The sequence below is a fragment of the Cariama cristata genome, unplaced genomic scaffold (assembly GCF_000690535.1).
Source record: "Cariama cristata isolate BGI_N322 unplaced genomic scaffold, ASM69053v1 scaffold11678, whole genome shotgun sequence".
NCBI classification, from domain to species: Eukaryota; Metazoa; Chordata; class Aves; order Cariamiformes; family Cariamidae; genus Cariama; species Cariama cristata.
The window spans coordinates 10,496-22,793 of NW_009632903.1; the positions used below are offsets into that span (position 1 = coordinate 10,496).

General features: G+C 51.0%; 1 protein-coding gene across 1 annotated transcript in view; it reads left to right on the forward strand.

Annotated features, from left to right (window-relative positions):
- Positions 1-12,298, forward strand: part of GATAD2B (GATA zinc finger domain containing 2B) — a 14,573-nt gene that overhangs the window by 851 nt on the left and 1,424 nt on the right. Inside the window, exons 2-7 of the mRNA XM_009706553.1 lie at positions 4,929-5,058; positions 5,302-5,433; positions 5,775-5,906; positions 8,054-8,224; positions 10,202-10,505; positions 11,349-11,551. Of these exons, the coding sequence (XP_009704855.1) occupies positions 4,929-5,058; positions 5,302-5,433; positions 5,775-5,906; positions 8,054-8,224; positions 10,202-10,505; positions 11,349-11,551 (1,072 nt within the window). The remainder of the gene's footprint in view (positions 1-4,928; positions 5,059-5,301; positions 5,434-5,774; positions 5,907-8,053; positions 8,225-10,201; positions 10,506-11,348; positions 11,552-12,298) is intronic.

Below are 12,298 nucleotides of genomic sequence, written 5' to 3' on the forward strand. Positions count from 1 at the left end.
TCGTGAGAAGCGGTTGCCTGGGCGATCGACGGCTGGTGAGTTGTGTCTGTTTTCCAGGAGAAACGTCGACATTCCTTGCGCTCTCCGTACGTGCGGTACGCACACACCTGATTTTTATCATCGGTGAACTCTGGCAACTCAATTTCCGAAACCAACGCCCGCAGCCAGGTTCTGCGCCAGGGGGTGTGAAGTGAGAGGGTCACACGTGAGAGCCCGTCCAGGGTGCTGTGCGACACTGGTGCATCCCGCCTTTGTTCTTATTTCGGCTTTCTTGGGAGAGAGAAGGAAAGAAACGTTAATGATTTTGATTTTTGGCTTCATTTGGATACTGGGCCGGCACAGGCTTGGCAAACGGGCTGAGGAGCAGGACGGGGGAGTCCTGTTTTAAGTAAGTGCAGAGTGCTGAGACCTTCCCGTGATGTTTTGGTGGATGAAAAGCTGGATGTGACCCGGCAATGTGTGCTGGCAGCCCAGAAAGCCAGCCATCTCCTGGGCTGTGTCACCAGCGGCTTGGGCCGCATGGGCTGCATCCAAAGCAGGGTGACCAGCAGGGCAAGGGAGGGGATTCTGCCCCTCTGCTCTGCTCTGGTAAGACCCCCTGGAGCCCCGTGTCCAGCTCTGGGGTCCTCGGGACAAGGAGGACACGGACCTGGTCCAGAGAAGGCCATGAAGATGATCCAAGAGTTGGAACTTCTCTGCTCTGAGGACAGGCTGAGAGAGTCAGGGATGTTGGGGGAAGAGAAGGCTCCGGGGAGAACTTATTGCAGCTTTTCCATACTTAGAAGAAAGACGGGGACAGACTTTTTAGCAGGGCCTGTAGCGATAGGAAAACAGGGAATGTTTGTAAGGTAAAAGAGGGGAGATTCAGACTAGATCTAAGGAAGAAATGTTTGATGCTAAGGGTGGTGAGACACTGGCACGGGTTACCCAGAGAGGTGGTGGATGCCCGGGAGACCTTCAAGGTCAAGTTGGACAGGGCTCTGAGCAACCTGGTCTGGTGGAAGATGTCCCTGCCGTGAGCAGGTTGGACTAGATGACCTTGAAAGGTCCCTTCCCACCCAAACCAGTCAGTGATTCTGTGTTTTGTTGGTGCCTCAGATGAATGCCTGCCCCTTGCTCAGGAGCCAGGTATCTGCAGTGGAAGCGTGTTTGAAGGAGGCGATGGTAATTCCTGTGCAAAGCTGCAGCCTGCAACGACAGGAGCTTCGTTCGCGGGCCTGGGGATCATAGAACCATGGAATGGTTTGGGTGAGGTCGATGCCAGTGTCCCAACTGGTTGAGTACGTCTTTGCGTGTGGGCGTACATTAATTTTGGCTGGTTTAGCCAGAAAGACCGAAGGGCGTGCCCTCCACATGTTGCCACCGTTCTCTGTTCTCACTCTCCCTGTTCATCGAGGAACCGGGATCGTGATTAAGCAAAACTGGGTTGGTTTGTCTTCCTTGATGCGTCGTATCGGGGTCTTTTTGTGTTCGTGGTGGGTTTTGGATAACGAGGGGCTGCTGCCTGCGCTTCCCGGGGGCTCCTGTCCCAACAGGGGCTGGTGAGCAGGTGATGGATGGGGGATTTGAAGGCAGAGAATCTCAACACTTCAAGCTCCTTCCAGGTGCTGTCATATAATAAATATTATAAAGATTAATGCCTTCGTAGGCACTTTCTTGTCTGTCACACCCTGACGTATGGAGCAACAGAAGTGGTGAACAGAGCTGGAGTGCTGGAGATGGGAAGGAGAAAGCCACCTGGATTATTTTTCTTTAATGACAATATATGTGGCTTAAATCTGCCCCGTCACCTGTGCCGCTGGTTCAGCCTCCTGTAAAATCTGAAGAACTGCGTGCAGTGAGGCAGAGATGTTGTTATTATTGAGTACCACAGGGTTTTCTCTGTGCTCATGGGAGCATTCAGGGTGCAAGCAACACCCTTTGTAGATGCTGGGGGTTTACTTCTGTCCCGCTCCAAGTGCATCCTTGGGGTGTTGCACCTCTGAAAAGTGCAATTCTCCCAAAAAACCTTGTGGGTGAGATGGCGTGGGTAATACTCAGCCACTTGGCAAATGGATTTAAGCTCTTGAGGTGTTAAATGCTGCAGGAATAATCACGGCTCGGGTAAGTTACTGTGCAGGTTGTCTTCTCCCCGAAGAGCTGGTGGGCGAGCATCGGGCACCGTGGAGGGCTGCGTGCATTAAGGAAAATCCTAAACCAAAATTCGATACTTTATTACTCCGGGCGTGCCTGAGATGTGGCCAAGGATGCGAGCGGAGCAAGCAAACCTGTTGTGCTCAATGCTTGCTTGCCTTCAGTCCCTCTAGTCCAAGAGTTTGGGATGCTGTGACTCAAAGCGAGCTGCTTGAATATTGTGCCGGATGCAGGGAGTGCAGTTAGGTACCAGCATCGGACACAGACCCTTGAATTCACTGGCTGTGATTGAAAAGAAATCAGAAAAAATCTGCTATGAGTTCTGAAACAGCTGAGTGTGAAAAATGTCTCTAGCAAGAGAAATAAGGCTGGGGGTGTTTAATTTTCCTAAGCAGCTGATGAGGGGTCACGAAGCTGCAGTTTGCTTAGGAATGTGCTCCACGTCTCCTCACCTCTGCCTCCCTCCTGCGCCATCGGCGTAGCTCTTCTTCCAGTAGTTTTGTTGTAATTACGCTTTTCCCTTGACAAAAGTAAATAAAACAACCCTGACATATTCAGCAATTCTTTACAGATGGCCCTGTTTTCCCCTTGTCTGCTTTTGACGCTGGCTTTGCTTTTTCTCCCCTCCACGGAATGTAAATAAAACAGCCCCGTATCTGGATGCTTGTGCAAAATAATCACCAGCAGCCATAACGACAGCCTGCATTTAGGAAAATCCTGAACCAAAATTCGATACTTTATTACTCCGGGCGTGCCTGAGATGTGGCCAAGGATGCGAGCGGAGCAAGCAAACCTGTTGTGCTCAATGCTTGCTTGCCTTCGGTCCCTCCAGTCCAAGAGTTTGGGATGCTGTGACTCAAAGCGAGCCCATCCAGAGGCTTGCAGCAAAATAAGGGACTTGGTTTTGGTGCCTGCGGAGTCTGCGCGAGCAGCCCTGATGTCGATGAGGGAAGGGACCCTCTGCCAAAGCCTGTTTTATTTTGAACATGTAATCCTGTGCATACCTGAGAGCTTCCTATCCAAACACTTGGTCATCACGGTATTTGTTGACATTTGAAACTCCGGTTTTGGGGAACAGTGGCTGTGAGGTGACCTGGGATACCCGCTTCATTGCGAGGATTTGTTTATTCCTGAGCAATTTCGTCTATAGACGTGCCCTAAGTGATAGTTTGGAGATAGATGCCTTGGGTAGCTCGCAGCAGAAGCCAGAAAAAATGACGTGGGAGGGTGATGGGCCACTCAAGAGCTGTTGAAGACTCATCCAAAAGCAGCTCTTACTCTTGGCCAGCTAAATATAAAACTCCTTGGATGCAGGTTGGTTTAGCTGGATGGGCTCGGGCTGACTTTATCTCGATAGGATGCTCTGGACCTTCTCTGCCAACCACACTGCCGGGACAGACCACAAATTCAGCCCCAGCTGGAAACTCTCCTGCCACTGGTGACATGAGAAACCTCCTCCTCCTCCTCCTCCGCTCCGGAGAGGGAGCAGCAGCTGGAAAACCCCTGGTTTGGGTCCCGCACGCAGCATCCGTGGGGTGCCGAAAGGAGATCCACAAGAACAAGTTGTCTGTTGATGAGCAGATACCGCGTTCACATGAGGCCTCAAGTGTGTGATGGCCCACAAAGAGGTTATTGAAATAACGCACCCACAAATATCGCACAGAGCCGTGTTCCAGCGCTTTTGGGTGCAGCCGAGAGCTTTCATGGCTTTGATTTTTTCTTTTTTTTTTTTTTTTTTTGATGGTTTGGAGCCACACTGCTGAGGGCTTTTCTCCAGCTGAAGAGCAACTTGCAGACTCCATGATCAATGGGATTTGCAGCGAACGTGCAACGGCTGGGGAAGGGGGCAGGTATGCAGCACTAGGGCTTTGAAATGCCCACGAAAGCGGCCATAACATTTGGGAGATGAACCTGCCAAAGGCAAAACCTCCTGTGAGCCGGCGTCCTGCTCCAGAAATCCTCTCTGGACCCACTGCCCTCAGAGCAGCCAAGCCCTGGAGCTGGGATTGGCCTCCATGCTTCCTCCTGGGTGTTCAAAATTAAAAGTTTCAGATAAGCTAATTGTGCATCTCCTCCCCGCGCCGCAGCCTCACACCAAAGACCTTCCAGTGAGTCAGGGAGCGATAAGTCTGTCTGCCTCGGTGGCAGCGTGCCCGGCACCTTGCTAACCGCAACGCTCATGCTACTTCACACTGGACTATTTAGCATTTTTCCAAGGCTCTCCAAGCACCATTACATTAAATTGATGATAGCAAAGGGCTTTTATTAGTGTCTCCTTACTCGAGGTGATACCACCGCGAACAGTGCAGGGCTTGGATGCTGCTGGATTATAGCATTGATTATTTTATTTTTTTTTAATTTTTTTTCTTCTCCCAGCGATGGGCTGTTGTCGTTGCTGCTCCTCTCGTTTACTGATTTCTAGGTCACAGTTCAATTGGATCTTTTGACTCTACGCAGGGGTTTTTGTTGAGATTTTCCTATATGGAGTGACTTTTTAGAATAGATTTGTATTGAGATAGGCTTGGAGCATTTACATTTCTGTTAACTGGGGGACTTAGCCTGTTCTCACCTCCAGCATCGTGGCGATCTTCCTGAGTAAGTACGAACAATAGCAGGCCCCAGTATCTACCCTTGTTCCCTCTCATCTCAGCACCTGGCTCTGGTTGTGTCTCCCTATTTAGTTACTTTATGGCTCGTTATTAACACCCGACTGGTCCTCTTGCAGATAAAGTTTGCTTCGTGGTTTTTATTACTTTTTTTATTATTATGTGTTTTTTCTCCCTTGTATTACGCAGTGACCAGGACAGGGGACGATTAACTCCTTCGCCAGATATAATTGTCCTCTCTGATAATGAGGCATCCAGTCCCCGTTCCAGCTCTCGTATGGAGGAAAGACTTAAGGCAGCAAATCTTGAAATGTTTAAGGTAAGGGGTTTCTCGACTGTCCCGGGCAGCTTCTGCAGCGCAGAGCTGTTCTGCTGCAAGGGAGTTTCTGCTTTTCTGAAGGATTTGGGAGCCCAGGGGGTTTCTGAGCAATTCTTACATCCTTGGTTATCCGTGGTACAAATTCCTGCTTGTATTAAAGCTTCCTTGCGCTCTCTTGCCACCAAGACACAAGCAGCAGGTTTCAACTGTTTGAATTTTGACTGATTTTTTGCCTCTTTGTAGGGTAAAAGCATAGAGGAGCGACAGCAGCTGATCAAGCAGCTTCGGGATGAGCTACGGCTGGAGGAGGCCAGGCTTGTGTTGCTGAAGAAACTAAGGCAAAGTCAGCTGCAAAAGGAGAACGTAGTACAGAAGGTGAAGCTCTGAGCAGCATCGTTTGGGGCTGGGTGGGATAAAGGGAACGTGCTTGGCCTTGCATGAGCCTCTTAGCAAGCAAACACAAAGACTTGCCCTGCTCTCGGACCTTTCTTTACTCCGCGTTTGTCCTCCTGTGTGATATTTCTTAGCAAAGTGTGTCTATAGCGAATCCACAACCCGCCCTACCTAGCCTGCTGCCCTCCAGGCCAGCTGAGAAGATAAATCTGTGCAGCTCTGAAGTATTCGATGTAGCATCAATAAGGCTTGGTCCGCATCGGGTCTGTCGATGGATTTCCTTTCCAAGCACCGATGCCGGTTCTCATTTTCTCTCAATCTAGACTCCAGTTGTCCAGAATGCGGCGTCTATTGTCCAGCCATCTCCTGCTCACGTGGGACAGCAGGGACTGTCCAAGCTTCCCTCCAGGCCTGGAGCTCAGGGGGTTGAGCCTCAGAACTTACGGACATTACAGGTGAGCCTTCATGACACCTGTTTTCTGTCCAAAAGAGGATAATTTTGCTCGGTGCACACGCAGCGCTGCGTGTTTGTCTCTGCCCAACTGAGATGCTTTTTCCAAGAGACAGATGAATGCTGGCAGTTCTCAGCACCGTGAGTAGAACAGTCTGGTGTCCCACAGTTGGTCTGGGAAGTTCTCTCTGCCGGCAAGGTCATCTCTGAAGCTGAGCAGCAGAGACTGAGCCATCCCCATAACGCTTTGTGCCTGTCCCAGCTCTTGGCCCCTTGCATGATGTGCCCAGGTGCTCTGCTGCTTCAGAAGCAGCAGATTTTTCGGCAGGGAGGTCTGGAGGATAGTCCAGCCGGTGATTTGGGTTGTGTGAGGTGGAAGGAGCTGGATTTAGATGTGCTGAAGAAAGTTGTCAGCTGCTTGATAATGTGAATTCTGGGGCTGCAGGGAGAAAAACTGTGTTTGCATGTACCTGCAGGAGTGGCCGGTCAGCAGAGCTGCCTTTTTGAAATGGTGCAGAATGGTCAGAGGAAGAGGGTGAAGAAAAATGCGAACAAAACAGGGAATTGAAATGTTTACCTTCTTTGGGAGAGCGCTATAGGCAGAGCAGGGTGCCATCTTGACACGGCTACCTTTCTGCCTGCGCCCTGGAAGAATCCTAATTGTAGATGACACAATTGTTTGATGTTGCACGGGTAAACAAGAAGCCAAGGGTATGAGCGCAGTGGAAGGAGAGCAGTCAGCCTGTGCCTGTGGAGCGGGGTGTCGAGGCTGACAGGCGATGGAGATTTCTTTCCTGGGGCTCGATCCAGCTCTGCTGCAGGGTTTAGGGTCCCCTCCCACCTTGGGATGGACCTCTCACCCCTCCCCAAGTGTTCCTCTTCCCCGAACTCTGTAGCATCAGGAAGATGGACTTTGTCCTTTCCACAGGAGGCTGTCAGTTCTATTTCTTTGGTGGTGTATCAGAATATCCGAGTCCCAGCGATGCAGTTGTGAACCCAGGTGCTGGGAAGATGACGTATGGGCCGAGGATGGAGGTGATCCTCCAACACGTCTGTCTGCCTGTAGCTTTCTCTTCTGCTTTTGCCAAAAGACATTCATTTCAGTCTTGCTGATCATTTACTCCCTCCATTAACCATCTCTTTTGTTTGTGGCATTTGTTTTCTTTGCTATGGCAACGATTCAGGGTCAAGTCTATTGTGGCTTCGCAGTAGGATCGGGCTGGTAAAGGAAATGGGCTTTAGGAGAAGAGGAAACACATTGTTTGCACAGTCTTTGTGAAGCTTTTCTTACGTGTGACAGCAAAGAACCTCATCTAATAAAAAAAAAGAGAGGGGGAGGAGGGGGAGAAAAAGGTTGTCAGACAGGAGGTGTTTAAGGTTTTAAGATCATCTCTGATAAAAAAAAATTGAGCCCTTCTACCTGTCATCCCCCCTCGGAGCCCTTCTGGCTGTGCTAAGAGACGCAAAGACCTTGCTGTGAGCTGAGCCTTAGGAGAAGCCTGGGCAGGTCAAGCCATGGCTCAGCCTGCTCTCAGGTTTTTCCAATCCCATTGTCATGTTTCTGACTGCCCGGGATTGAGGTTTATAACACGCCTCAAAAAAAACCCAAGGCAAACACCCATCTCCCCGTTAGTCACGCCTCTTCTAACTGTTTCACTTTGAACTCCCGGCACTGGTGTGAATTCTGGTTTTAATAGCTCTATGCAGCTGGCAAACAGCCTCCCTTTATTATTTATTTTGCATCCCCGCTTTTCCCCTGGCATTTTTCCATATTGATCAAACTGGCGGGGTTGTTTTTAATGCAAAGATATGTCCAACCTCTTCCCAGTCAGCTGGCTGGCTCCTGGGAAGCGGTTCCTCCACGAGATTACTACTCCTTTTCTTGACTCGGGTGCAATTCCAGCCTCTCTGCAGAAAATATGAGTGTGTTAACCTGAGACATCTTCCCTCCAGGCAAAATGACCTTGATTATTTAAAATAAAGGGCAATTAGAGGAAAAGTTAAGTTCTTTGAGTGGTGTCTCACGTTACAAGTTAACTGGAAATACTCTGCAGTGGCAGAGCCTGATCAGGGAATTAAAAATTCTGGTTTGCCTCAAGTCCCTCTTTTTTTTTTTTTTTTTAATTTATTTTGTGTTTCCTTTCTCGACAGGGTCACAGTGTCATTAGGTCTGCAACAAATACGACTCTGCCCCATATGCTTATGTCGCAGCGTGTGATTGCTCCAAACCCTGCCCAGTTACAAGGGCAGCGGGTTCCTCCTAAACCTGGCCTCATCCGCACTACAACTCCAAGCATGAATCCAGCCATCAACTACCAACCGGTAGGTTACTGGTTTATCACTGGGTTTTGGGGACACTTAACTGGTTAGGTTAGCAAGAAGGGAAAAGAGAAGGTGCCTTAATGAGTCCCTGATGGGGAGGTGACAAGAATTTCTTTTATACGGTTGGACTTGATGATCTTTGAGGTCTCTTCCAACCATAATGATTCTATCCTGTGAGTGCCACGGAGGTGCTCAGAGCTCAGCATGAAGGCATCGTAGCAGAGCTTGCAGGTGAAAATGTATCCCAAGCGTGGACGAAGACGGATAGCCTTGATCTGCGTGAAAGAGTGAAAGGATAAGTAATTAAAAAACTTCCTATTTGGAGCTGCCAGGTACCGAAGCGCTGGTTTGCCTGAGCAGCGCTAGCCTCCTGAGGTAACCGTGACCCAAAGACCCCAGTGAAGCGGGGTTACTGGTTTGTGAGCAGGACTGGTTCCTCTTCCCGCAGTCAGTAGCGTGTGCTCGCTCGCATGTGCTTTTCTTCCGTTTCTCGACAGAAGAGCGCCGTGAGCTACCTGCAGTCAAGGACGAGGACACTTAAACCCATTTGTTTTACTTTTGGTAGAGCGGAAAGACTTCTGTGAAGACTGAAAACGGAGAGGGAAGGGAAAAAAAGTAATGCTTTCCAGTTCTAGCACTTGTGCTGCGTAAAGCAGTCAAACCTTTCTCCTGCAAACAGCTTTGGTTCCTGGGCTGCGTCTCCCGCGCCGTGGGACAGTCTCTGTTCCTCATCCCAGGCTGCAGTGCTTGGCCCAGATGCTCTGTGTGTGTGTGGGGCCAGGTTAACGACCCCCGTTAATTCCTTTTAGAGTTTGTTGCCAGTTCTTAAGCCGTTTAATCTGTCCTAATGATAGTATAGCGCAAATTTGTAAATTATAAACATGACTACGCAATAGTCTGAAAGTCTTGCATCTGAACAACTGTCAAACCAACCTAAATTACGTGTTCGATGAAAAAAAAACACCCCAGCTACTCTTACAGAAGAGTTGTAGGTTCATTGGTGTTAATTCAACAACAATTTATTTAAATCGACATGAGTTGTCCCTGCTCAGCTCTGCCATTAATTTTCCCGGACCTACAGTAGAACAACTGGTTTGGGATTAGCTTCGTTCTCTGCTTTTTTTTCCCAACCAGTGAAGTGTTAACAGTCTTAAAAAAGAAAACTGGGGCAAACTGATTGATCTTCTGTGTATTATTCTTGATCGACACGACTGTGTCGTCTGAGCTTTGGTTGCTGACCCTGTTTAAGTCACTGAGAGGGTTTGTTACTGTTTGGGGATTCTCCCCTTTGTGTCCATGGAAGTGTTCATACCCTGGGAAACTGGTGGGCTGGGTGAGAGGCTGGTGGCTTCTTATCACAGAAGACTGCGAAAGCTGGATCCTCAGGTCAGCAGAAGTCTTTGTGCTTTGCTACTGTCACGTGCCAGAGGGACTGCGCATCCAAATGAACGGAGGATGCAGGAGAAAGCTGCTGGAAATGGAAGAGGAGGGAATTGGCACATTCAGAGCACCTGTGTGGGAGGGGACGGACACCATCTGGCAGCGGGGATGCTGCCTGGGCGCCTGCCAGATCGGCAAAGCAAGAGGTGGAGGAGCAGAACTCGACAGTGAGCGATGGTGCCCGCGCGTGAATCACGGCGCTCAGCGCTGCCTACGCTCGGTGAGGCCGAGGCCGGGCCCTGGGCACACGTTCCCTCACCAGCAGAAGACTCCAGACACCAAGACTCCTCTTGCAGATTCCAGTGCAACGGAGGCTCCTCGGCACCGGCACTGCTTTGTCGTAGGGACCGAGATGAGCTCCCTGCTCGTGACTCCCAGCACCGCTCCTGTCTCCCGACATCCTTTTGGGAACATTTGCAGGCAGAGGGAAGGTTCTCAGAAGGCGATCTGGCTCATCCAGCTTACTTTAGGGTGTGAGCTGTAGTCGACGACTGTATTAATTTTCTGTATTAATCCTCATCTCCTCTTCCTCTCCAGCAATCAAGTTCTTCTGTTCCTTGCCAGCGTACGTCGTCTTCAGCCATCTATATGAACCTTGCCTCTCACATCCAGCCTGGCACTGTGAACAGGGTGTCGTCTCCGCTCCCCAGCCCCAATCCCCCCACCCCCCGGCCACCTGCAAAGCCCCCCCTCCGCAAACAGCTGGAAAAAACACTGCTGGAGATCCCACCCCCAAAGCCACCCGCTCCCCTGCTGCATTTCTTGCCCAGCGCAGCCAACAGCGAGTTCATCTACATGGTGGGGCTGGAGGAGGTGGTGCAGAGCGTTATCGACAGTCAAGGTGAGCTCGGGGGGGGGGGCTTTCCTCGCTGACAGTGCTCCCACGTGCATTTTCCTTTTTTGCAAAATGCCGAAGTCTGTGGCTTGTGAGGCTACAAGAGAATGTTTCTGGTCTTACCCAGCCCTGGACCCTGCTGCTCCTTGCTGCGGGTGCCTGCAGCGGAGGGGAGGGCAGAGCCTGGAACCCCCTCCCGACCGGGAGCTGTGTGCCGGCCCTGTGGGCACGGAGCCGGTCTGACGAGGCTGGCAGCCCTGGTGTGCTGAGCCGGCAGCTGGCCCTGGAGCAGCAGTGTCTGTGCCCTGGGGCTTGTCGGGCAATGCCCACTTGGGGAGGGGTCTCTCGGACCCTTCCCTGAATGAATGTTCGGGAACTGAGATGCGAAATCCTCGGAGCTGTGAGTGCCCGGGGTCCCATCCCTGTGGGATCATGGAGATTTTTAGCTTCTACCTCAGCGTTCCCTCCGGGTTGTCACCTCCCAGGTGGACGGGATTGAGCCTGTGCTCTTCCATTGCGTGTTTGGCATGGCATAACCGCGGTGCGTCACTGGCTCACCTGACTCGGCCACCAAGACCCCCAGCTTTTTGTAGTCTTGTTGTGTCCCTGGGGCAGGATTTCTCCTCTGTCTCTCCCAGGATGCTGAGCTCTTGCCCAGAGTGGGATTGGACTTTGATGCGACACTGTCCTGAAAAATCTTCTTTTTTTTTTTTTTTGATGGTACCTTCCTTCCCGCTCCAGCAGTGGACACGGGAGCCCCTTGCTGTCGTGCCCAGGATGGAGGAGGCAGTGTGAGAGTGGGGGGCTGTCCTGATTGCCCACCTAAATCCTGTTTGTGGTGACTCCTAGGGAAAAGCTGTGTGTCCCTTCTGCGTGTGGAGCCCTTTGTCTGTGCCCAGTGCCGCACCGACTTCACTCCTCACTGGAAGCAGGAGAAAAACGGGAAGATCCTGTGTGAGCAGTGCATGACTTCCAATCAGAAGAAGGCGCTGAAGGCAGAGCACACCAACCGACTGAAGAACGCCTTTGTCAAAGCTTTGCAACAGGAGCAGGCAAGTACAGGGCCCCTCCACAAGCTACGCTGGGGGGCACGTTTGCTCCTGGAGAACCTGGAGTTCCCCACCCTGATCTCCAGGACCCCCCTGCTCCCCTTCCCTTTGCACATCTCCAGCCACGCGTCTTTTCGGTAGGTCCTTTGGGGTTCTCTGTGCGTGAGCTTGAGGAGTTTGGCTTCTCCGTGGGGATGCCCAGCTCGGCACGTGGAGCTTCCTGAGTGTTCAGAGCACTCTAGGGTGGCTGCTCCTCTCCCTTTGTGCGTTGTTTTCCCCCTGGATTTGTAGCTCGAGGGCTGGCTGGGGAGACAGCTACCTTCTCCCTGGTTTTGCCACTGATTTTCCTGGAACGCGCTGGAAGTCACTTAACCGCTTGCTGCCTGCTCGCTTATTTGTGGAAGGGGGGAATTTGCTCAGTTCCCGTGATAAATGGGTGTTGGAGAACTTGTTCAGAGGCCCTGGGGTAAAATAAACCGGAATCATCATTTGTGAACTGTAAAAAAAAAAAAAAAAAAAAAAACCCTAAATATGAAGTGGAATCTGGCTGCTGACAAATGGGATGTCTCTGTTTTGGAGAAAGAGGAGTCTGGGCTGTTTGCAGTGAGTGGGTGTAGAGATAGAAAAGCTGTTCATGTTGGCTGGGGCAAGACTGCGGTTCCAGCAGCACCTTGGGAAAGCAGCTGCGTTTTCAGTGGTTTTTCACTCGGCGGTTGCGGAGCATGGGGGAGAGGGACCTGCTTCCCTCCC